The 26,132-nt window shown below is 43.1% G+C and overlaps 1 protein-coding gene across 7 annotated transcripts in view; it reads left to right on the forward strand.

The window, feature by feature from the left end:
• The window catches only part of SEMA5B (semaphorin 5B), a 280,379-nt gene that overhangs the window by 142,556 nt on the left and 111,691 nt on the right, over positions 1-26,132 (forward strand). For all 7 annotated transcript variants that reach the window (XM_064451222.1, XM_064451217.1, XM_064451220.1 and 4 more), the window contains one exon: positions 13,339-13,438. In XM_064451222.1, coding sequence (XP_064307292.1) covers positions 13,339-13,438 — 100 coding nt within the window. The remainder of the gene's footprint in view (positions 1-13,338; positions 13,439-26,132) is intronic.

Here is a 26,132-nt window from a genome sequence, read left to right on the forward strand (position 1 = left end):
CAAATGCATGGTCCCACGGATCACAACCTGCTATACAATGGGAATGCCGAGTCAACAACTGAAAGAGTGACCCCAGCAGCAGCTCTTCTGATGCTCCTGCTGCCATGGGAAAGGATTGTGATACACCAGCAATTTTCAGTGGATGGGTGGTACTAATAAGTAAGGCCCCAGGCCGTTCAGTTATACAGGATGCATTAATTTAGTGCCAGAATGAACAGATTAACAAAACAGTTTATGTTACATAGGGGTTGAATAGCTTCTTTTTCACAACCTTGCTAGCCAGGCTTCCCATTGCAAGGCAAATGGGATCCCGTAACATGTTTTGTGTTTTCCAGTCTTCACTTCCCACCTTGCCTGTGCTCAGCCTCTCTTTTTATTGCACTTTTCCACCAGACTGCAATATTCTTAACATCCAGTTGGCTGAATAATATCCTTGTCATGGAAGAATCCAAGTAAAATTCCTTTTTGTCTACTCTTTAACTTATTTCCTGAGAAATTCTGCATTTGCTATGCCTCATCTCTTGCTTATTATATCTCACCCACACTAGTCAGCTGTCTGTTTGAACTGATATTTCTCTGTATTGCTATGGGAGGGGTAAGAAAGAGAGAATGCAGTACATGACCTACTCACTTAAGCAGAAAGGAGTCTACATATGCAAAATCCATTTATTTTAACTCTGTTCAGACCTGAAGAAATGCCTGTTTCCTTACAGAGCCCGTTCCTCAAACTACCTGCCATTACTTGTGACCTAGAGAAAATGATCTAGACAAGTCAAGGGACCTAAATTCTGGTCGTAAATGTGCTTATTTTACATGCTTAGGTTAAACCTTGCACTGCCAGGAGAGATGGGGGCTGAGAAGGGCCTGCGGGCTGAATGATTTGTCCTGACAGACTTCACAGAGATCATGAGGGACAGGTTAGGAATTTGTGCTGTGAGCACCGTCCTGTCTGTTTGCTCAGTACCAAACTAACACAATGGTGCCCTGATTTCCCTGGAGCTTATAAATGATGTTCATTGTACAGTTCACCAACAATAATAACGTACCCAGTTTGGGCTTTTCATAATTAGATTGTTCTACTCTGTGCTTATAGGAAATCCAGTTAAAGTTTGATTTCCCTTGTCAGATCAATAAGAAAATGATCTTTTACTTCCCAGGAGCCTGTTTCTGGTGTCTTATTACCTATTTGGTTGTGAGTGGGTAGCTACAATAAGGTTCTTGCATGCTTGTTTGTTTTTCAGTGACTTGAGAAATTAGTGAAACAAGTCAGGTATAATCTTAGTGTATCCTTTTTTTATCTATATGTGCATGAACACATGCGTACAAGTCCTGTTTCACTAAACAGTATGTCATGCTGGCACAGCTTCACTGTGGACCACTCTGATAAGCCGAACACTGGATGAACTGTTTCTAGTTCCTGTCAGTCATGCTCATCTTTTTGGTCTTTCCCATACATATCTTATAATCAATAGGTCAGTCCCTGCATTCACAACCAGGCTATGCCCTTGCCATACTGTCCTGGTTCTTAGCAGTATCCCTCATTGTTATATAGCCACTTCTTAGACATAAAGCACCTTTGCTATTCATTAGAGACATTTGGAGCTCCTTTGTACCATACCCCTTGGGAAAGCCACAAACATCTTCTGCCACATCAATACTATGTAAGATTTGTTATTTTGAGAGCCAGAGCCATGACTGACGTGCATATATGTTTGTAATTGGTGCAGAGTGCTTGGTTTCAGCTTCTTTACCAAGGAAGTACTTTAAAGTTTGCAAACTCATCTGTGTTATATGAATCACTTGGATGTTCACAACCTAACGGGAAATCAGTTGTAGACAGGTTTCCACTTGCAGTTTCTATAATTATTTATTTCTCATTAGTTTTATCCATTAAATGGCTGTACTCAGGAAAAAGTATGATAGACTTCCCAGGTTATTCTCTGTTCAGTCTCCCAGGGCTTTCTCCCCTGGGTCATGGCAGTTACTGTAAGCTGGAAGAACATAATTTGTCCCTGCTTTAATAACTGCAGCCTGTCTTCATCCACAAAAACACCCCAACTGATCCCAGGCTGAAGCAGAGGAGAGAGGTGGTCTTGGTTAAATAGCTTATATTCCATGTCTTTTCAGGACTGCAAATCTCAGCTGTGCAGACTGTATCATCATGGTTGATGTGAGTTCTCAGTGTGCAGCATTTGACCCATTGTCTAATCCTCAGTCTCTCCTAGACTCAGACAAGTTACTCCGTCTGTTGCCTCAGGTTTTCAAAATGAATTAGATTGGGAGTGTTTAAATCTGGGATTTTACTTTAGACTGTCTGTAATTATTACCTCCTACCAGATGAATATGATTCAGGTTGCTTGAACGTAGCTTGCTATATATTTTCTCAATATTTTCTTTCTTTAAACAACATTTTATTGAAATGTGGCCAACTTCAAACACTGAAATCTGTAGGGAGCAGTTAAGTGTTCGCTTGTTGTATTGAAAGCAAAAACTGTTTTAACTTTGTGGGCTGAAGGATAATAGGGTATGATTTATTTCTTCTGAAGGTTTTTGACATTTTACCAAACACCCTCACTATTGTTGAATTGGTCACTGATACATTATTCCCTTTACTGTATATTGATGGGAAAAAAGCACATTAGCATCAATCGACTCCAAAAACCAGCTACGAAAGCCCCTTAGGGAATTCTGATAAAGATTTATACTTTTCTTGAGCAAGTGAGATTTTGACAATCCAAACCAAAATTTTAGGTAATGAAGGATGAAGATTGTGGGGTGAAGTATACAGGTATATCTGGCTAAACATCAAAGGGAAGTCAAAATACATTATGGGAGAATTGTCTTCTACCTCATAGCCTTGCTGCCCTTGAATTTCCAAATAGGGAGTCCAAACATGAACTAATGATGGAGTGTTGACCAGAAACTGGTGGCATCCTGCGGGTGCTGCAGCATATTTGACCTTCAGTGCATTTCAGTAGATTTTGCTTCCATTAAGCAAGCCTTGTGGCAATTTTCTTTTTAATCTTGAAAAATGGAACTGTGGCAAATGAAGCTGATATTTTCGTCTTTAGGGTTGATTTCAAATTTGTTTGGAAATTATGACTAATAAAGCCATAAATATACAGTGGTTAGGGAAGTAATTTGCTCTCAGGCAAAACTTCTGAAAATTACACCCAACAGCTCTCAATATATTTTTCATTCCATAATAACAATAATGATGCTAGTTCTTTGACACTTCCCCATTAACGGTGTCCAAGGGACTTCGCAAATAATCACAATGAGATTTGATTGAAAAAATTATTCAGTGCTCTGTTCCTTGGGGCCTCAAGAAGAAAAGGGTCCTGGAAAATGCCCTTCATTCACCAAATGCTTTAGACAGAGCGAATCATGACAAGCAAGAGAAAAAAGGAAGACTTTACAGTGAAGCTTCAGGAAGCAAAGTGTAACTCTTACATACTGGAGTGAGGGAAGGTAAAACTTTAAAGAGGTATGATAGCTCAAGTGAAGGAGCAGCCTCTGACTATGAGTGGTGCTGATGATGAGAGGGAGGGCACGCTCAGCAGCAGGACTGAGTGAGGTGGGCTTATGACGTGTAGGAACAGGTACTCAGAAGGTCACCAGTGTAGTATGTGTGGACCAAGGCCATGAAAAACTCTGGTCAACAGCAGAGTAGTAATTTACATTTTCCAGAGTTACTGCTGGTGTAACTGGGGCTAACAGCAGCAGCTAACAGCAGCGCGTGCGTGGTCCGTCCTTTGGTGCAGTGGTTGGATCTAGGACATAGAAGAGGTCTGCCTCTTTTCAGATCCCAGACAGCACCTCAGAGAAAGGAAACAGGGTGGAAAGCAAAACAAAGTGCTTTTCTTCTTTTTCTGTGTCTCAGTGCAAAGACATGCCTTGCGGAGACCTCATTCTCAATTTTAAAGTTTACTTAGCATAGCTCCCTAGCTGAATAAGTTTGTGAGCCAGTGGTATGGCAGACCTCATTTATTTAGCACATCTGTTTCTGATGAGTGCTAATATATCACATTCTCCTAAAGCCTTCCATTCAAGGATGTGATTAGCTTTGAGAAAGTTCACTTTAGTACTAGCAATCTCATAAGAAATATTCTTGTTTAATCATGTGGGGTTCACCCTGGAAAGCTACGAACAGTCACAGCTCAGTCAAGCACTTAATATGTACTTACCTTGAAGTCAATGGGATTGTGTACTTGAAAACAAGCATATGCTTATGTGCTGAGGTAGGCCACAGTCAAAGTGTACAGCACTGAAATATGAAGTCTGTAAATAGAAACCCTAGCATATAATTTTGTTTCTAGAGTGTTCTGCTACCATAGGTCCAACTGGCCAAGTTGTTCCTCTAACATGGCTGAATCAAGTTATTCCTTGGCTTAGTATAGGATTAGCTGGACAAAAGTCTGTGATATGCAATACACGGTAGACTGGGTTAGAGGTTTTTATGATCATTTCTAGCTTTTGGAGGTGCAGATAAAATCCTGAAGAAATTCTTGCGCTTTGGCTTAAAAAGATCTGTCTTCATAGATCATCCATCCTTTCCTTTTTATAACATTGGACGATCTTTAGAATATATTTTAATAGAAGTGCTTGAGCTGCAAAATTCAGATTTGTGTTTTGTACATGGGGATTTCTCTGTTTTACAGCACATTAATAAGAGGTAGAGGTCAGCGGTGAAGCGTGGTCTTTGATAATCTTTTACTATTATTGGCCAGCTTCCAATTTAAAAACATGGTTCCTTATGAGAACAGGTTCATTTGAAAAGTCTTTCAGGATTTTACAACCTCTGCTCAGATTCATTGGTGTAACTGACTCATGGTGGGACCTTTGTCCACAGAAGACAGGAGTCCTCATGGGCCTGGCTTGCTAAAAAGTACAAACTGTGCATTTGACTTGGCATCTGCAGTTCAGTCTCTGGTGAGCCAGCAAATAGGGTCAACTTCTGTTTCAGATGTTCATCAAAATCAGACGCATCTGCTTCTGTGGCAGATCTGGCTACCTGCAGGTGAAACTCATGGAGAGTTTAGCTATGCTTTCTCTGCTCCATCCTGCTTTCTCACTAGTGAAAACAGTTGCCCTGAATCTTGCACCATCTCTGCTGGCACAAGTGGCTGGTGTAGAAGTGTAACTGTAAGGATAATAAAAAAAATTTGCCTCCAGATGTGGAGGAGGCAGATTGAATAATGGTTGAACAATGACAAAGGGGTGTTTTTTTCCCATCAGACTGCAGTGGCTGCAGGAGCCAAGATGCAGCTTGCTTTCCTATCTGAAAAAAGGGATTATACTGATCAGAATGTCATAGGAAGCTGCAAGTGAGGCATGAGCACTTGCCATAACTTTCTCAGCAAGGGAGATTGCGTGACAGCTGCAGGGCTTGTCTCAGTAAACAATGGGTCACAATACTTAAACTCTGCAACATCCTTAAGAAAACAGGAAAGCTTTGGGTTTGCTGACAGTAGGGCTGTGGGTGGCACTGGTTAGCCGAGTTTCAGAAGGTGGTGGTGGGGCACAGGCTATGACTGCATGACCCCATGCAGTTACATGTGGGGTAGCAGGCCAGGTTTTCATGGAGGGTTGTTAAGGGAGGCAGCAATAGGGTACTGTTCGCCCCAGTTAGTAGCCTGCTGAGGAAAACCAGATCAACTCTTTCCACATAGCCCCGTGCTATGTAGACACACACCTTTGGTCCTGTTGATCTCAGGCACGGCAGACATGCTCATGGCTCATGGACATGCGTCCATATCTTACACTCTTGGAGCAGCGTGGCATCTCCTCTTGCCCTTGATCAGCCATTGCCAGTGAGGGTCTGCAATGCTGGATATTAGTTGGCGTTTAGGTCTTGTGGGGGTCCGAGCAGGAGCCATGCTGAAGAGGGAAGAGCCTCTCTCATGTTACATGACTTCTTTCCCAGTCCCCAAGCCTGAGGCCTGGGGACTTGCAGAGTGGAAGTCTCCTGACTCTCCCCTGGGGCAGATCTTGATTGAGCTTCAGCCTGCCCTTCACCATCAGCAAGTAGGAACCCAAGTGACACAGTGAATGGGCCAAGAGTGGCGTCTCTGATGGAGCAGAAATGGTGAAGAACTGTAGAAACATGCAGAGTTGGGAATGTGACTCACAGTCCTTCAATCTCCTTCCCGGGGTGGGGGGGTCCCAGGACAACTTAACAGCACACTTTCCTGTACTGGGAGAGAGCACTAGTTCATGCTTATTATTTGGTATTTTCTTTATCTGGGATTGAATCCCTGGGTTCTTCCTGATAGACTGTTGTGTTTTGCCAGCTGGTCCATATTAATAATAAAAAAGTAAATAAACAAGCAGTCATAATTGTACTTTTGCAAAAATTAGGTTTGGACTAAGTTATTTTTTCTCCATATTTAAATGATTTAGCAACACTTGTTTTGAAGAAATAATTAAAATTTAGGAAACAAACAGTCAAGATGCTTGGTATGCACTAGCAACAAATAGTGCCCCCCGTACATTGTGTGTTTTACAGATAATTAGGCCTTGATACACTAGCCAGTATCCCTAAATCCATTTAACAATTGGAAGCAGTGAGGCAATGAATAGTTTCATGATTTGCCCAAGACAGAGAGGACTCCAATGTCAGTGCCAGTGGGCACTTGGGACTGTGCCTGCTTCTCCAGATGCAATTTCTCTCTTGGGATGGAAGAATCTCAGCAAGGTCAGTTCAAGGAGGAGCTGGAGGCAGTGTGGGGAGAGGCACAAAATCATCTAGATTTGACATAAATTTAAATGATAACATGTCGAGGTTACTATGATTATTGTGATTTCTATGGCTCTAAGAAGGTACGCCCTGAGTCTTCGGTTCTTTTTTTTCCCTTTCAGGGTGGTAAAGAGCAAAGCCTTTTCTTCTGACTCCTATTCCTTCGTAGCTGAGAGATGGGACTATTCCCTCTTTCATGATACCAAGAGAAAAAAAAGTCTTATTCTTTCTTCTTTCAGTCATCTCCTATCCACATGTTCTTGGACAGCCTGCAGATGGACATTAGCAACTCTTTTGCTTCTTGCATCTCATTGAAAGGGAATGGCTCGCTGCAAGCAGCTATCACAGTGACTCTCAGGCCACTCATGAGTTAGCTCATTGTTTCTGTCATCTGCGGAGGAGTTTTGTAGTTGGCCAAGGTGGGTAGAATTGATTGAGTGGGCAGGAAATGAGGTAGAAATGTGGCTGGAAAGTGAAGACTGCTAGAAAAGAAAGCAGGAGTGGGAGGGGACATGAATGTGGGGTCAGAGGGGTAAACTGAGTGAAACCGTGAAAATGAGACAGCTGGAACAACATCTGAGTTGGGTATGGTTATTGAGGGGAGAGAGGAGGAAACTGCTGGTTTGGCCCATTTGGTAAAAGAGGTTGTACTCTGGCAATAGCTTTCTAAGTCCTCATACAGGTGAGTGGAGATCAGAGATTTAAGAAGAGAATGAAGCTAGAAATCACAGCAGTTGGAATGAGGACATATTTAATGTTCTATTAAAGATTTCAATGTATCAGATTAAAGAAAGAGAGAATACCAGTAATGAGGTGGAGGTGGTGATGGGAAGACAAGACAGCAGGGTGATATGTGTGTGTAGGAGGACTTTTGGGGTAAAGCCAGCTTGTGTTTTTTTGGCCTCGTGAGTAAAGTTGAGCTCTGAGTGCTGACACATTTGTTTGCTCAGCTCTGCCCGCACAGCAAAAGATTTCTCTTTCCCCTGATAAATTTGCTGAATTGTAGAGTGGTTTTGTGTTGTGGAGGCTACTTTTACATCTCAGCATAGGGTAGGAGTGAAAGTTATTTTCCAAAGACTATTGCACTAACCTGTGGTGTGACCTACAACAGAGAGCTAAACTTTAGAATGAGGCTGATATTAAAATATGATTAATTGTCAGTCTTATAAAGATAACACTGTAAGCAGGCTTTTAACCTCTGCATCCGTAGATGTGTCCACACTTGCTGTGTTTGAGAAGACAGGTGGTAGCATGGGTAGTCATTAGCCTTCTGATCTTTGGTTACAGCCTTGTTTGCTTGGTTTCTGATGGGTTCTGGTTGGTGCCCGACAGAATGGAAACCATGGCCTCAGTCTTAGCAGGCAACTGTCTCCTTCATGAAAAATGTTTTGAATGCTGAGGATAATTGAAGCAGAGGATGGTGTGAGATGGTAGGTCTGATTCTGAAAAGGGGACATTTTATCAGTCTATACAAAGAAGGTAGCCTGAGACCTTACCTTAAGGCACAATGTACAAAGTGATTAGCATCTGTTGGTTGTTGTTGTGGGATACAGTGGGATACAACACTGGGAGTCCTTCAGGCTAGTGGGTGGTCTGAAAAAGATCTAAGTGGTTGACTACTTGCAAACTGGATTATCTGTCAGTCACCATACATAGTTTACCCTGTGCCAAGGCTGAAGCACACCAAAAAGAAAGGAGATTGTACAGTTACAAGGTCATGGCTGTCATCTGGGCCTCCCCAGGAATGCTGAAATACTCACACACAGTAATTAAACTTGCCATGAAGTTGTAAGCTGAGTTAAGAGAACTTATAAGAGACCATACTGAGGCAGTAAGGGAAACACTCGATGTGTGGTCAAGTTAACGCTGCACAAAAGCAGGTCTGAATATGTGCAGAAAGGTATTTCTTTATTCCCGTTGAGTTTGGCAGGCCCCCAATGCTATATGTATGCTCTACTTCATTGCACAAGCCTTTAATTATTTTGCTGGGGCTTCATGTAATGTACATGCTTCAGGTTGTCTCTTCTGGAATGGGGGCCCTGGATCTTCCTTCTTGTTTAACTTCCCTATCTTCCTCCCTTAAGGTCTTTTTCATGGTATCTTTGAAGCTTTTCTGTGCAGTCCTCCTGTTTTCAGCAGGAGACTGGTATTTCTACATGGTGGCACAACTAGTGACTATACCTGGCACTTGTCAGGAGGAGCTATTCCAGAATAACTCAATGTATGGACACCTTGAGCAGTGACTATGCTGCTACTCAAAAGTATAAACAGGGCTCATAGAGACATGCCTGAATTGGCTTTCAATGATCCAGCTCCAGTATAGTTAATGACTTTGCAGCTGGCAGTGTAGTATTCATGTTGGGCTGCAAGCTCTGCCCAAAACACAGGAGAAATACTTGGACAAGTAATTAAAGATGAGGTTTTTGCTCATGCAGCCTCACTGGTCTTCAAAGCTAGCTCAGAAGCATGGATAATTTGTATGTGGGTATACCCTTATTTTGTACAAAGAATCCTTGGTCCTGTTTAGTTTAGCTTCTTTTGCTCCAGCCTGGGAAATCCATGTTGAGAATTATTCCGGAAGAGCTGTTCTTGGATAACATAATGGTTAGCCATAGTCTGTGCACGTAGCAATGGCTTTGCAATTTCAAGACATGGGCATTTAACCTCTCTGCTCTTGCATGGTGTGTGCTGGATGCACAAAGCTGTTACGGCCTGCTGGAGATGGGAGCTACAAGTGGGCTCAAGTGAAATGAAGCAGTAAATGCTGTCCTTCAGACAGGCAAGTCTCAACTCAGTGTTTACATACTTCTTTCCTCCAAAACATACGGTGTAAGGTTGAGGTGGGGAGCAGCTGGTTTTGAGGAGATGAAGGCTCAAGTATTACTAGGTTTCCCACATCTTTAGAAGCTGATCCAAACCCCATCAAGCTCAGTGGAAAACCGCCAGTGATTTGAAGAGCCTCTGGATCAGGCCTTTAAACCCAGCTCCTGCAATTTGGCACACTATCCTCTGTGCAGCTGACTAATCCTTGTCCCAGTCCTGTACTCTCAGGAAGCCTGTGCAGAGCAGCGTGCTAGCAGGCTGCAAGGACCACCTTCCAAAATGACATAGGGCCTCTTTTCACCTTGTCTTATGCATGCATAATAGCTTAAGCACAGCTATGTCTGTAGACTTACATTTCCTGTGAAGCTTTGTCCTCTTTGCAGCTGGATACCTGAACCACCTTGAGCTGTGGAGGGACTTGCAGAGCTTTAGAGGCTTTGAATCAGATGTCTGGTGATGGGTGGTGTTGGAAACTATTAAACTTTTGTTCGTTGGTCCTTGTGTGGAGGAAGTGAGAGCATGGATCTTTAACCTCCTGGAAATGATTAGAGATGAGAAGTACAAAGAAGGCCTTGATGAACATTTTGCCCCCAAGCCATGTGGTTCCTAGCTTTCCGGCTCCTGCTGCCGACATGCAAAGCCAGGGCCTTGGTTTTTAATTTTTCATACTGTTTTAAAACAGATACTTTTGCAAATGTAAACATGCCCCAGCACTGAAGGTTTCCAGCCAAATTAAAGAGTCAGCACTAGAAAAATCAGCCTTCTGAGAAAGGTCAAATACAAGCAAACTCTGGAGTTCATTGGGTCCATATGTGTAAACTTCAGCTAATATGGGATAGACCCAGAGCAGCACCTACCTTGCAGAACTGAGCTAGTTTCAGAATGAAAGGCTGGAACTGTCCTTAGGGATGCCTGTGGTCTAAGCAGTAGATTTGAATGTGTTGAATGAAAAAAGACCCGTGTCTTGACTCTTGGTTGCATTTCCCTTCCACTTTATCCCTTCCCTCATAACAGGAAGAATGAAGGCTGGGAAGGAAAATGTGCCGTTTGGCATTAATTCTGACAACTCACATTTAGACATTCTTATCTGGGACCATGCTGGGTTTAATAATCTCCAGCTACATGCCTATAAAAGCTTAATTTTGCTATGAGGATGCATGCCTTGCAGCCTTTAATTTAATAACCGGGAAGGGTTTCTTTATAAGTTGTACCACCTGCAGTAGTAATAGAAATCAAGACACTGCCTCTTATTTCTTGAGCTTGATTGACATTTCAGCCAACATGGAAAGATTCAAACCACCTACTGCCTTTAATTTTTTTTAATTATTTTTACCTGTAATTTGTCAGAGCTTGCCATTAAAAAGAACTGATGAGTGTACCTTTCTGAAGTGAGGAGCTTTTGCTTAGAGCAGCAGTTGAAGAAATATTCTTCCTGCCACTGCACTGTAATAGGGGGTTGGTTACTTAGTAAGAAAAAGTTGGTAGGAGAGGAGGTAAAATGACAAGAGAAATTATGGCCTAAAAGCAGGGTCCTTAAAAGGCATCATCATTATATAGCAATCCCCTAATCCCACTCCCATCAGCCAACAGAAATGCCAGGAGATCTGCAGCACATGTCAGCTGGCTAACCTGCCTGAAAGGTGTTATTGTTGCTGGTTCTGCTGCTTGGCTCAGAAATGTCTCTGCAGCTAAAGAGCTACAGGAAAAGAAGACAGAGCCCCATTAGTTAGGAGAATGCCAGAGGTGAAACTGCAGTGCCTCCCTGGTGCTAGTACATCATTAAGGGTCCCAGAGGAGTGTAGGAGGTAGAGAGGCTTGAAGATTAGATGGGCTGAGTGATTCCTTAACTCATGCCTTTTCATTGAAGAGCAGAGGAGGTACACATGTTGTGTGTGGTTACACAGTGTGACAGGAATGCTGAGAAGGGCTGGAAGCCTCCAGCTCCGGGTGACAGGGCTTTTAAATTGTGAGGCTGGAGATCTTATTGTCAGAGAGACCCTGGCAGTGTCCAGTTAGGCAGGGCATGGGACCAGGCCTGTTGGTGTCCAGCTCCATGGTAAGGGGGCTTAGGAGCTGTTATGAAACATGGTGGTATTAAGGGCAGAGGCAGAAGCTCCACGATAAGGTGGGGTGTAGGGACTTTTTAATGAGTTTTCATAAGGTTTTAATAACTGAAGGGCTTGCTTAAGTACCTGGAGGGAGAAGGGACTTGAAATTGCTCAACAAATATCCCTATGTCAATGGTTTTAAACCATTCCACATCTGTAATGCTACAAAGCATGCGAAGATGCCAAGGGCCTTAATGAGATTCCTCATCAGCACTGTCATCTCACCCCTACAGAAAGGGGAACTAATGCCTACAACAAAACTTTCAAACCCAACTGCCATCGGTGAGACTTCTCAATTTATCATTGGGGATATAAAATGACAATGGAGCATATTTCTTCAGAGCTCTTTTGAACTGGTCTGAACTGCATCATTATTGTTATGAGTCATCAAGTCGTTGTCCTGTGTATTGGTATTCTGTTGGCACAAGGCCAGAATATATTACCTTCCATATTGAGCCTCCTCGATCTTCAACATCCAGTCCTTGAATGAGGCAAGGTTACTTGTCAACAGGTCACAGACGGATTACAGATATACTGATTCTGTCTCATTTGTGCCTTGCTCCCTCAGATATTTGGTATTCTCCATGTATTTAACAGCCAGTAGTTAAGAGTTGGAAAAAATTCTCAAGAGAATTCATTGCAGTTAAGCTAGATTATTTTGTGAAAGATACATATGAATCTATCCCCAGTTATTTCATGCAGTAAAGGGGTGTAAGGTGAGGGGTTGAAATTCTGTGATCTGTGATATACGCAAGGTCAAAGTTGGTAACTGTACTGAAAGCTGGAATTCTGTGAATGCCCTAGCATCATGCCTGAGGGTACCCTAAAAATAGTAATTCACCTTTTTCTTTAAACAGGTGTATTTTTTATTACATCAGAAGTGTCTGCCCTACATCTCTCAACTGATGTTGTTTTAATAGATGTAGCTTCTGGAAGAGCTTTGTCTTCACAAGCATAGCATAGCCAAATCTATTGCTTTGCATTTAACCTGTGTGATTGCAGTTTGGACAATTGCCTAGTTTGGCAAATCCAAGCTGGTTGATAGAGCCAGTCTCAAGCTTGTGCAGTCTCTCAGCCACAAAGATGCTGTGATGATCCCCCCTGTCTAAATTAAGGAAGGATTTAACTGATAGGGATCCCAGACATTTGGTAAAGTGAAACGTAGAAGAGAACATAAAACCTGAAGGAGAAGGTAAAACTTGTCATTGGGGCAGTCAGATCTTGAGTGCAGATCACTTCTACTCTAACTTGGTTTTCAGTTGACCCCACCTTCTCTTTCTGGGGGGTAGCAGTTCTCCTTTGCATAGCACAGAAGGCAAGGTTATGGAGGTGCAACGGCAGGCACCTAGTCCCTTTACACCCCTTAACCCTGGCACTGAAGATGGTTCCTAGCTTTAACAGAAGTCAAATTGAGCTGCTGTTGTCTCCGAAACCAATACTGACACTCCATCTTGGATGTGAAAATAGCTGCTGAGACAGCCCTGCATTTACGTGCGTTTTTTTGCACATTCTGTGGAAAATCGGAATAAATAGAAACCCTTTAAATAGATTATTAATTAGCCTTCCTCTGACAGATAACTCGGTAGGAAATCCATTAGTGGATGTGCGGGTGAACTCACTGCTTCTAGAGCAGCTTTATTGTTTTCTGCTTTCTCATTTTCGTTGCAGATCTGAAGCCCTGGGTGTCGAATTTCACCTATCCAGGTGTGCATGACTTTTCTCAGCTTGCACTGGATGCCAACAGGAACCAGCTCATTGTGGGAGCAAGGTAAAGATAATCTTTTAATTAGTCCAGGGTTGCTGCTCAAGCGTTTTCCCTTTGGGTTCTGGCTTCAGAGGAGAGTGTGTTTCCAGTTTATGTGGCCAGGGTCCCCCTGAAAAAGAAGGCTATAATTTATGTAGAGGGATTTAGACTCCTAGTATAATTGCAAGGAAGAGAAAATTACTAGAATTTAAAAAGAAAAAAAAAAAGAAAGATGCAATCAAAATGACTGGTTAATGAAGCAGAATGCTGGCATCTCCCTCGGTATTGTGCATGTTAGAAGAGTTATAGTAAATCATTCTGCACCATCCCTCTGCCAGCTCAGACATTTTGGTTTATTTGCCATGGCCAGACTCTCCCTCTGTACCAGGTTCATCTACACACCTTTGTATAAGTCATAGTGGCAATGTAAATGATTGCTTTGTTCTCTCTTAGAATTCCCTCCACAACCTGTTCGCTTCATCTTGCTGATACAGCCAGATCCTCACCTAATGCATTTTGGTGCAACTCTGTTGTTCTGGCCCAGAACTACATATATGGCTATATAATTAGCATATCTTTTCCCTTATTTTTAAACATTACTTTTATCCAGGATGCCATAAGAGGAGGGTGGAAACATACAAGATGAGTACAGGCAAGCTCTAACAAATTTAGAGCTGCATTTGTAACAGGGAAAAGAACTATGGTGCAGTGAAAATAATATACATCAGGAGTGGTTGAATCATGAGCCCCAACAGCAGCTATTTTTTATTGCATAATAAACAGATAAGACAACCCAAAAAGAAAAGACTAAGCATGGTCTAACAAATCAGTTTTAATATTTAGAATCAGATAGCATTGTGGTAGCAGTCTCTGCTATTAATGAAAATGGAGGAGGAGACTTCTTTCCTCCCAGGTTATTCAGCATTAGAGGACAGGGAGGTGAAGAGCAGAGCTGGAAGAACTCATGATATGAACAAGAGAAAAGAGCAAGGTGTGTAGCAGAGTGGGGAGTTTTTTGCTCCACAGAGGCAACTGGAGTGTGATTTAATATACATTTTCTGTGTGTATTTGTGCAGTAAATAATAACACTTACCTTCTTGTAGCTCTTCAAATTGCCAGAGGCCCTCCTGCTTCTCATACAGTAACATTTTACTTTTCAAGCCATGGCTTTACCTGTGCTGGAATCTTTAACCAGCAATTATTAATATTTATTACTTCAGAACGGCATTGCTTTGGGGACGGTTGTGAACAGTGCCTTCTGCCAGGCATTGCACAAACACAGGCACATCGCTCTGAGGAATTTATAGTTTACATAAGTCAGCTGCACGGCAGGTTTCCCCCCGTGCAGACGCTGCGAACACTGACACACTTCATCCCTGCTCAAACCCCAGCAACACACCCTGGAGGGAGTCTCCGTCTCCGCAAGAGTTTGTATGAGTGTGGTTAGACACGAGGCTACAATATCATTATAAACAGGGGAATAACAGCAAATTTGGCTTCCCGCTGGAAGTACAAAATATTGCAGTATATTGCCTCATGAGGAAGTAGAAACAAGTACTTATAGAATTTGCTTGGCAAATTTAGTGTTTATGAAACACTACCCACCTGACTGGGAGACTGAAAGTTTCAATGGTGCCACACGGCTCTGGTGAGCAATTCTTGATCGAGTTAATGGAGATGCAATTTCCCAGGGTGGTTTTTTTGGGTTGGACACAGGCTTGGTGTGGGGAAGGTGGGGAGGGCTGAGCCCTTTCCCTCTTCACCATCTCATTTCCAGCCTGTGCAAAGTGACAGGGAGAGGTGCATGAATATGGGGGTGTGGATGGAGTCCTCGATGCTGCACAGCTCTGGGTGTGCTAAGCTCCTGGAGCTGTGCCAGAGAAATGGGAATGGGAAGTAAAGCCTTTTCTTTTCCCTCCTTCCCTGATAAATCCACACCTTGTTCTGGACTATTTTTAGGGGTGATTTTTTGAGTCATTAGTTGCTCGTGCACCATCTGCTTGAATTTGCAAATGAAACAATACCTCAAAGAGATAGGAGCTGTCTCTATCCATCTCTACAGGGTGTAATTTATAAAACCTAAATTTAAATGTTAACCGTGTTTAAATGTGCTACTGTATATCATATTAGTAGTAATGCCAGCTATTCTGGGGTTGTGGAAGGAGTTTGGGATCAGGGTGGAGTTTATAAGTACTCCTGCTTCTCAATTTCCTGGTTAACATCATTCTTTTAGATGATGGCATTATAAATTATTTCAGACTAGTTCTTTCTGTTTCTATTTAAAAGCAGTATGACCTCACCACAGCATCTCTTTGGCTTAGTTCATCCTGTGTTTCAAAGCTTCACAGAAAATGCTTCCTAGAAGAAAAGAAGATCCTGGGGCTCACGAGGGTTTTGGTTTCAGGAATTGGACACAGCGTGACTGAAACTGTAAGAGGTATTGAGGGCATACCGTGCAGACGTGGAGCTGGAATAACATGAGCCTCAGATTTTTAAGCTTTATCCTTATCTGAGAGCCCTCCCCAAATAACTGGTACTGTCTGAGTGCAAACCAGAGGAGTTTGATTAACTCCACTGACCAAACACCTGCCAAATCAAAATCCCAGAAACAAAAGAATTAGTTTCAAAATCCCACCATGGTTTCTAAGCAACGTATTTACTTGTCACATCATTTGTAAAATCCAAACACTTGTGAGTAAGGGTATGAATAGTTTAGAGCATTGTAAATCTCACACTACCCATATTATGAGCCACATTTCATTAAGTATAAAAACACACATTTCAAAAATTCATAACCTTCATTTTGACTCATAGTTTGCATGTTTTGCTTTTGCTTTCAATGCAGTCTTAGTGTTTTAATGTACCATTTTTTTTTCCTGTGAATGAGTGATTGTTTTGAAATGTTTGCTGCTTTTTTTCAGCTCTTGAGCACATGTGATTACTATTTCAGCTTATTTTAATGGGAGGAAAAACAATTTTCTAGGCCTCATTATTACTGAGAAAAAACTTAAAAATATGATCTGAACAGCTCAAAAAACAAGACACATAAATCCCCCCATGCACTAAAAACTGATTATTTGGGGAACCTGAATCCTGCTTCTTCTGTCCTAGGTATCAGCAATGCCATTTTTGTACAATGGTCCTGCTTTTTTGAAAAACACTTTCTTCTTTTCATCAAGAATAAGCCTTGAATTTTTCAGACCTGAGAAACCTTTCAAGTCAAAGCCAATAAAGGAGCTGAAATGGAAACTGATTGCAGCCTTGACTATGTAGAAACTTCCATCCCTTTCTAATAGCGTGATCTGGAATGCTTATTGTCTTTACTTTCAATCTCTTTCCCATTATTAGATTTCAAATTTAACTCTGCTATAAAGCATTCCTAGTGAGCAGTTTGCTTTTATTAACTGAGGGTCTATTTGCTCTACCTAAACATCTGAAATCAAAGAGTAATGGTGAGGAAATGGGTGGCAGTTTCTCGCAGATTAGTGTCACATAATGAGCTATCGTTTTGAATTATAGACACAAGTTGTACATAGGCCGCCACGGCAGAAGAGCCACAGAGGAGATTATTCTGGTACCAGAACAAAGGCTAGGAGACTGGGACACTGCTCTTTTGTCAGTAATACAGCTGGTGAATGGACTGGGAAGAACAGCTTGAATGAGCTGCTGTATAATAAATGGTTTAACAAAGGAGATAAGCTGAATTTCCTAACTCGATGGGCAAGCAAAAGAGACCTGTGTTAAAAAGTGGTGACTTAAAAAGTGCAACTGTTTGAATTGATGGCATCTGCTTGCTGTAGCTCAAGGTCAGATCTAGACACTGTCAGAAACTGTGGAGAGCAGCAGCCTGCCTGACAGCCAGACAGCCTCAGACCCTTTACCAGTGTGCCTGTGCTGTGATGGGAATGCCAGAGGAGATGGTGGTGAGGTATGGGTCCATCCCCATTCCTGCACGATGTCCTAGCTCAGGTCTCCAATGTTCTCCCTTTGTCCTTTCCCCTCCCTCCTTCCCTACCCATAGCAGAACACGCTGGCCTTCTCTTATCCCCACGGCAGTGATTTCACCTGCATGTTGGAGGAGCAGTGCCTTGCTCTCTCACCTGTGCTGGAGTCAGAGTGCCCAATCCCCAGGGAGGGTGGGTTTTGTGGAGGAGGTACAATGTGTAGCTGTGACATTCTACCTTCTTGAGGAGACATACTCCTCAAGACTATCTCATTACTGGCTGGGCAGAGACAGGAGCCAGTAAAGAAATGATGATATGAAAGACCCTGCTTGGAGTCAAGCCAAAAAGCATGCTTCAGAATTGCTCCCTAGTGAGAAGAACATAAAAGGTTTAAAGGAGGATGGTTGGGACACTGTGTGACAATCTGGCACAATGGAAAGCTGAAGAGAAACAGCTTGGACAACAGGAGGATGGTACCCGAACAAATGGCTGCACAGAGAGTGCCTTGGGGCTTCCCAGACAAACATTTGACTTTTCCCAGAAGGAAACTGTGGGCGCATCAGCTCGGGGCAGGACCCTGCTGGGGCTGCAGATGTGAGAGGCGTGGCTACAAGGTTGGCCATTCGCAGCAAGTGAAGGTGTTACTGTAGAAAACCAGCCAGAAGGCATCATGACCAAAAGTCCTTATAGTTCTGCCTGCCAATGGGGCTGTCACCTCCATCAGGAGATGGGAAAGGATCATCTCTAATGGCTGTCGCACAGGGAACTGCAGCTTAGAAGTCCTTTTCACAAGTAGTCATTACCAGGAAGAGCCTAGAGGTAGAGGGTAGTGAGTAGAGGCTGCATCAACGGACTCAAAACTGGCAAGTAAAGTGCACGTCATTCTGGACTGCCAGATTTCTCGGCAATAAATGTAAAGCTACTAAGCTGCTGGTAATGCAAGTCTGGATGCTTTGATGGGGGTGATCTTCATACTTGATTTAGAGCTGAATGGAATGTGCCTGTTAATGCCAAGAAGACAGATGCAAGAAAGGAGACAAGGTTAGTTTGGGGAGCAGGGAGGGTGCTATATGAACTTACAAAGGTTGTTTTAGGGGGAGCACAGCAGCCTGGGCACAAGCCCTTCCTGGCTATTATTGCTCCTGGCTGTCCAAGCATAAAAACAACTCTGGATCATGCAGGCTTAGGAGCTGAAGGCTGAATGGAGTGACTGTTGTCCCAAAAGAGTTGCTTCAAGTTGCAGCTTGCAGAAATATGGCAAATTGTAAATATACTCTAGGACCCTCAACCAGCAGGTTTGGCACCCTGAGTTTATTGAAAGTCTCTGGTGTGTGATAGATTAGCCTGTCAGACACCAGGTTTCATGCAGATTTCTGGCTGAACATAGGCTCTTTCCTGTCTGCTTGGCAGAAAGCTCCAGAGCACTGCAGTAAAACTCTCAAAACCTGTGCTGCTTAGAAAATATCACTCTTACCCTTGGGCACCTTCAATTCTGTCCAGATCTGGACTGCCACTGAACCCTGAAGAGAATAAACCTCTGCAGATTGTGTTGCCTGGGCAAAAATCATTTTGCAAAACAGGAAATTCAGTGGCAGAATTTGGGTCAGAGATGATGCACAGATTTAGAGTATCAACATTGGGTCTATACTCTGTCAGGAATGCTTTCTATTGCCAAATGACCGGGGCCCCTCACCAACATTTATCCTCACAGGGCTTCTGTGAGGCAGAGAAGCACTAATAATTTCACCCTGCAGGTGGGAATCTGAGGCCCAGAGGGATTAAAAGCACACCTGCCCTATGAAAGTCCGTGATGCTGAGAAATGAGAGTATGTGGTAGATCTGAAAGGTAGTGCAGTTCTGCACCTAACACAGCTAATCCTTCAGCAAGACTATGCTTTCTGAAGATACCAGTCAAAATCTGCATGACCTCAGAGGTCTCTGTACTTGGCTAATGCGGACATAGCCAAAGCTCTTCTATGGACTCACAGAAAGCCTGTGGCAGGGGTGGGATTTGAACCCTTTACTGTTGTATTTCCACCTGGTAGTTTAATCACCTGGTCTCAGCCTTGCACCTCCAAAGAAGACATAAGTCTTCGAAATTCTCACTTAGATTGAGGATTCATCATGGCTGAAAAAGTCAAGTCTTATACAACATGGAGAGACTAACATGCAAGCAAGTTAATATCAGCCATGACCACATGGGCATAGACAAAGGTCCACAGGCTTGTCCTGTTATCAGCCAGGAGCGACATGCTGTTTGTCTCTGACTACAGGATTTGACTCAAGTCTTTGCTGAGACAAAATGACTGAGCTGATTTACTGCCATTTCTGATGGCTCGCATTAGTATCGTACTGTCTTACACCAGCTTTACCCCCTACTAAGTCACGTTTGGCTGAGAAATTACCTTGCTATTTGAGGTATTAATGAGGACGTGAGCAAGCAAAGAGCATGATAATGTTTTTTATTATATCCAGATTGTAGGAGGGTAGCTGAAAGCGCTGCTGCAGAAAAACCTAGAAAAACAAACACCATCTTTTTTTCACTGTGATTTTTTGTATCAGACAAAAGAATGCTCTAATTAAAGTTGCATCCTTGTATCGAGGGCTCGAGGGGGGCAGATAACATGGTGATGTGAGAAAAAAAGGGAGAATCAGTCTCTGAAATTAACAGAAACTTTCAAAGACCATTGATGTTTTTTAAAGAAGCTGCCTGTCCTGCATGGTAAAGAATATGGTGAGGTGAGAAATCTGTGATTAGACGTTGCAGCTAGTTAAATTCATAATTGGGGTGCATGGTTTCTTTACACAGGGAACAAAAGTGTGACTTAACGTGCAGGTTTTAACCTTTCTGGTTGGGCCTGGGATAGTTCACAGGGAAATTTTCATCTCTGATACTGTGCCAGGTGAGTCAGCTCAGCCCTTGTATAAGCGTGGAGGGATGGACCCTCACTGGCATGTCTGCTTCTTACCTATAGAGTTTGCTTTCCTCTGCTGGTCTGCAAGGAGTCTGGAATTTGCCATACCCCAGATCTGTGCTGTCCCTGACTTATACCTCTTGGGGAGGAGGGGAAAAGGTGTGGACAGGAAAGGACGGAAGGAGTATTTTTGTAATTAAGGGATTCTGGGGATTTTGGAGCCTGGCCCAAATTTTGTTCAAAGTGTAATTTTTTTTCTCAGTTAAAATTTGTGCATTTGCTTGAGCACAGAATGTGAATTTTAATTAAATAAGAATAAATAAATAAAATGCTATACTGCAGCACTGTCATGTTGCTGTGCCAGACCAATGCGCAGAAGAAGCCACAGCTGTAGGAGAGCAAAGAGACAGCTTTGTCCCAGGTGTTGTACGTGAAGAAGAGGGTGAGGCAACAGCAGTCTCTGGTCCATCATCTTTGTAGGCGGGGAAAACAGCTGGTCCTTCAAATTGCCTGCAAGGCAATACCATCTATCTCTCTGCAAATGAATTCACTGGCATGGTAGTCCATGCACTTTTGCCCATCATCAGAAGAACCAGGCTATCAGCTGACTTGTGCCCAGTGCCTGCACAGCCAGTGCTGTGTGAAAGGCAACCTTGCCACAGCACAGGCTGATAGGGAGCATCCTGACACAGTGAATTGCAGACCTGACTGGAAAAATATATTACAGATAAAATTAAAATTGGTGATACCCTATCACAAAAGCAGCCACCCATGAGAGGCTCACTTACTTCAGTAACACACTGAGAATAATTAAGTTTTGAGACTGCATTTCAGGGAGTGGGGTATGAGCAAACACAAGGTCAGTATATTTTGGCAAAAGCCTTGGAGACTTGGACCTAACGCATTTTACAGCATCACAGGATGGGGCTGCAGAGCAGTTTCCTTTTCCATTGCTGAAAATACTCTCTCTTGCTCTGGTTAAGTTGGTGATATGTCAGTTTTATATGGCAAGGCTCACCACAGTGGCTTGCGTTTCACTTTATATCCAGAAGTTTAGGTGCTAAGCCCACTGTTCTGTGCCATTGCAAAGGTATAAAAACCACAGCAAAGAGACTGGATTGGTTGGCAATAACTTAAGCTCACCAGGCAACTCTATCAGTATTTGCATACAAGTCGTGTTGAACCCATCCAGAGTTTGAGGAAAGCCTGACAAAACTGAGCATGTTTATCAGCCTAAGTAGGCAGGTGGGGGGGCTGCTGGGGAATATTTGAACAATAATCAGTGCATCAGAAGAAGAGGAATTTTACAGTTTGGCATATGAAAGCACAACTAAAAGCAATGGGCAAATAGGAGATCAAAGGTCCCCATGTGGCTAGGGGCAATATCAAGGTGGTGTAAGTGCTCTGTGACTGCCAACTGGATGAGAGAGGGAGAGAAGAGCTGTCAGTCACATGTCAAGAGAGACTTGAGGTGGCATGTGGGATAATGCGTGATGGTCTGGGAGATAGACTCTTCCAGGAAAATAGGAACAAACCCACACATGAGTTTTGCAATTTGGCTCAGTTTCCATCTCTGAGGTTTTGAAGAAATCCATCTAGTGCAACAGAGGGAGGGAAATGTAACAAAAAAAAAAAAAAAAGGAAGTTGGCCCACATTTTATGAATAAGTTCAAACAATATTACAAAAAAAAATCCCATTCCCTGTTCTCTGAAGTGTGTACATATGGCTACCCTCCAGAAGATAGGTGGTTCAACGTGTCTTGGGAGCATGGCAAACACTGCCACTCCCAAGGAGGTGGGATCACATTGCAGTGAGGCTGTTCCTCTCCTGCCCTGGGGAAAGAGAAGGGCCAGAGACACTAGAGCCAGCTCGCTGTTCCCCCTGCAAGCGAATGGAATTGGGGCCGCAGCTGTCGGTCCAAGGGCTGATCCCCTTCCTGCTTCTCCCTCCCACGGCAGCAGCCATCCATCTAGATTTCTGAATATCTGAACATGCATGCTGGTTTTCTGCATGCTTTGCAGCTAGAAGTATCTGCCTCTTTTGACTCTTCCTACAGCTAGCCCTAAGTATACAGCATCGAGCCTGAGCAGGTCTGTGCCATGAGCCCTGTGTCATTAAAGATGATGGTAGTTCTCCTCCATTGAGTGGAGTATAGAGGATTTGATTTTCGTCCTTGTTTCCACTGAGAAGTACTAAATGGGCCTCAGTGGCAACCCTGAAACAGTAGCTGGGACCCTGGCTTAATTTGGAAGCTGCTTAATCAGAATGATATGCTGCTTGCATAAGGAGCCTCTTCTAAGAGGATGCTCCTCTAGCTCTGGCTGGATTTATCACTGAGCAATGTTGCTCTGGGAAAAGCAATTGCTCATACAGCAACTGCATCATATTACTGGTTGCCATTTAGTATGGTTCTCTGTTGAACATCTATTGATTTTTAAGGAAGAATGATGTACCAGACAAGTTTTTCTTCAATAGAAACAAAATTACTGGTGAATAAGGATCCTGCTTGTAAGGGAGATGCTGGCTCTCCACCTTTTCTCCAGCATGTGTATGCCAGGCCCTTCAGATGAATCACTGGAGTAGCGTTTGCAAATGTATCGTCACATCACACTGCAGAGCAGGCATGTAATTAACTCCTTCTGAGAGCAAAGGCCAGAATCATCCTTCAGGAGCTGAGTTTCTTGGGATGGTTGGCTAGTTCAGAAATGTGGATAACTATCTGAGAAGTTCAGCCACAGCTGGACCTGCGTAAAGGCAGTGTGCATTAATCTAGCATGAGATTTGGTAGCCAAGAGCCCTGGGGTCTGATCTCGATTCCATCACTGACGTGCTGTGTACTTTGGAGAAGGTCATTTAACCTTTCTCTGGCTCATTTTCTCCATTAGTATAACGGGGGAATGATACTAACCAGCTCCCAGGGAGTCGTGAAGCATGACTAAGCTGTGTTTGTCATGTACTATGGAAGTACAAAGTATATCTAAGGCCTCCAGGAGCAAAGATAGGAAGAGCTGACAGGAGTTGCTGGCTCCTAGCCCGAGGCTCAGCCCCAACACGTGGCTTCCAGGAGTGCCAGAAGGGAGCATTTAGGTTTGTCACATGCATAATTCTGTGTCTTGTTTTGTATCGCCCAAGGACCCTGTTCTATTAATTATTTTTCTTATTAATTATCTACGCTGTGACAGTTGTGAGTCCCTCTTGCAGATGTGGCTCCTGACTGCAGCACAATCCCCTCCTTGAGGAGGGAAAGTGGAGAGGGAGGTGCTGAGCTCTTCTCCCTGGTATCCAGTAATAAGGTGTGTGGGAATGGTTCAAAGCTGTGCCAGGGGAGGTTTAGACTGGACATTAAGAAGCATCTCTTTACTGAGATGGTGGTCAAACACTGGAACAGGCTTCCTACAGAGGTGGTCAGTGCCCCAGGCCTGTCAGTGTTTAAGAGACATTTGGACAGTGCCCTTAACAATGTGCTTTAACTTTTGGTCAGCCGTGAAGTGCTCAGGCAGTGGGGCTAGGTGATCGTTGTAGGTCCCTTCCAAGTGAAATATTCTATTCTATTCTATTCTATTCTATTCTATTCTATTCTATTCTATTCTATTCTATTCTATTCTATTCTATTCTATTCTATTCTATTCTATTCTATTCTATTCTATTCTATTCTATTCAACACCGTGAATGCCTTCCCAGAGCACCACAAGCCTACCTGAGTCTCCAGTACACCACCTGGGCTGTGTTGGATGCCTGTTCCAGTGCAATAATAACCCCCAAAAGGGAGGGTGACCCTTCACTCGGTTCTCTTCAGCTTTCCCTAAATGTATCTTTATTTTTCATGAGCAAACATTATCAGCTCCTGTTGGCTTTGCTTCTACTTGCAGGGTAATTGTCTGGGTACAAAGAGAGGGGGCTTGACATAGCCTGCCCTTTAATGAGGGAGGAGTGAGCTTCCCATGCCTTCTATAAGGTACAGGCAAGTAAAAACATGTGAGCAGGTGTACATGTTTTGTAGTGGTACAGACCAGCTGAGATAAAGCAGCATATTGTTGGTCTCTGTGTGCATGTGAAAGTCCTGAGAGGTTCTGGTGAGCATTAGGAATCTTGTGGCCCCCAATTTTCTAGTTACTCTAGTTATTCTAGTTATCTTACCTGTGTGGTGTGTGCGGAGGGGTACAGTGTTGGGAAATGTGAACAAACCTTGCTCATTTAAATAGAAAAAAGAATCTGAAGCTGTAGTAGCCTTTCATTTACACCTGTTCAGTCCACCGACTGCTGGGATGTTCTTCCTGATCTACCACAGCAGAACTGAAAAGCGTGCTCTCTTTTAATTAGAAGGAAGCACCTTTTAATCAGCCAGCACAGTGCTGATGGATGTAGTGCCTAAAAAGAGGCACTGAAAAAGAGGCCTGAACGAGTATCTGAAGCATGTTGCAACCCTTATAATTTCAGAACTCCTAAGATAAAGGGTCTCTGCTATTATTCAAGCACTCTTGTTACCTGACTTCCCATTGGAAAGGCTTAATTTCTCTTGTAGCTGTGTTGCTCAGTGGCATCACAGGCAAAGTACTTTGCCGTCAACTGTAAATTGTTTCAAGGCCAGGCAATGTGTGAACAAGTGCATGGGCATCGTGTTACAAAGCTCATCCAAAGTGCGCTTGGCTATGTGAAATAAACATTTAATAAGCAGCTTTGACTTGGGAATGTCATGGCAAGCAGATTTAAGTGGATATATGCTTCCACCCTTTCTTGAAACATCTCAGCTGCTCTCCTCCTGTTCTGGTACGTATGCTTTGTGGTACCAGGCACAGTGAGCACTTAATCATTTTACAAGGCAGCCAAATATAAACTATGAAGCCAACTAACAAATGCTTTCATTTACAGGATTTATTCTGCACCTTGGCTCTGTTCATACGCAGACTAGCATAGAGGGTCCAGTTTGGGAAATTTGACATCTACCCAATTTCCATGAGCGTAAATGGCACCTCAGCACAGGTTTACATGCTGTGCCCCAACTTTGGGGGCAAGTTATTCTCCTCACTAGGGTGTGGACTAATGGACCAGGAGATCGGCTCCTGGCTGTGCTACAGATATGCTCTGTGATGTTGGCTAAGTCGCTTAATCTGTGCTTTAAATTTAAATGAGAACAATGTCTCTTTTTCACTCTTCTGTATACATTTAGAAGGCAAATTCTTCAAGATTAGGTTGTATAGAGCAGGAGGGTCTTTACAGCAGCTAACTTCATATATCTGAGCTGAGGGGTGATATTCCCCTGCAACTGGAGGTGACAGAGAGAGGATCCACCCTCAGGTTGTTTAAAGAGGCATCTGCTGTGAATCAGTCTCCAGAGGAACCACCATCAACCCACTCTGTCTTAACACAACAAAATCACAGTCTTGGCTGAGACTTCAGGGTATTACTGTTTAACATGGGCGTTTTCAGAAATGCACTGATGTTCATCAATAATAAGGTTAGTAGTAATAATAATTAGCAGTTTGAGGCACCTTTTAATGTGTGTAATACCATTTGTCCCAGAGTACTTAGAGGAGTGTAGTTGCTTGCTCTGGAGGTGACTGAAATGCAGCCAACTCTGAGATGAAACAAAGCTCATGTTTTAATACCATGGAGTGAAGTTGCGTGACCTTTTAGGACAGACAGTGGGTAAGAAGTTTGTCCTACCCCTCCAAGCTTGTACACCAGCTCTTTATACAGGAGAAAGAGGTTATTAGAAAGCTGGTTTCACCAGGCAATCGCTCTTCTGGCCTAGTCCAGATGGGTTTAATTTAAGAGAGAAAGGAATCAGCCAACATTCACTTACAAGACAAAATGGGAGAGAAAAAAAAAAGACCAAGAAGGCACCTCATCCATTCATG

Source organism: Phalacrocorax carbo, chromosome 5 (assembly GCF_963921805.1).
Source record: "Phalacrocorax carbo chromosome 5, bPhaCar2.1, whole genome shotgun sequence".
NCBI lineage: Eukaryota > Metazoa > Chordata > Aves > Suliformes > Phalacrocoracidae > Phalacrocorax > Phalacrocorax carbo.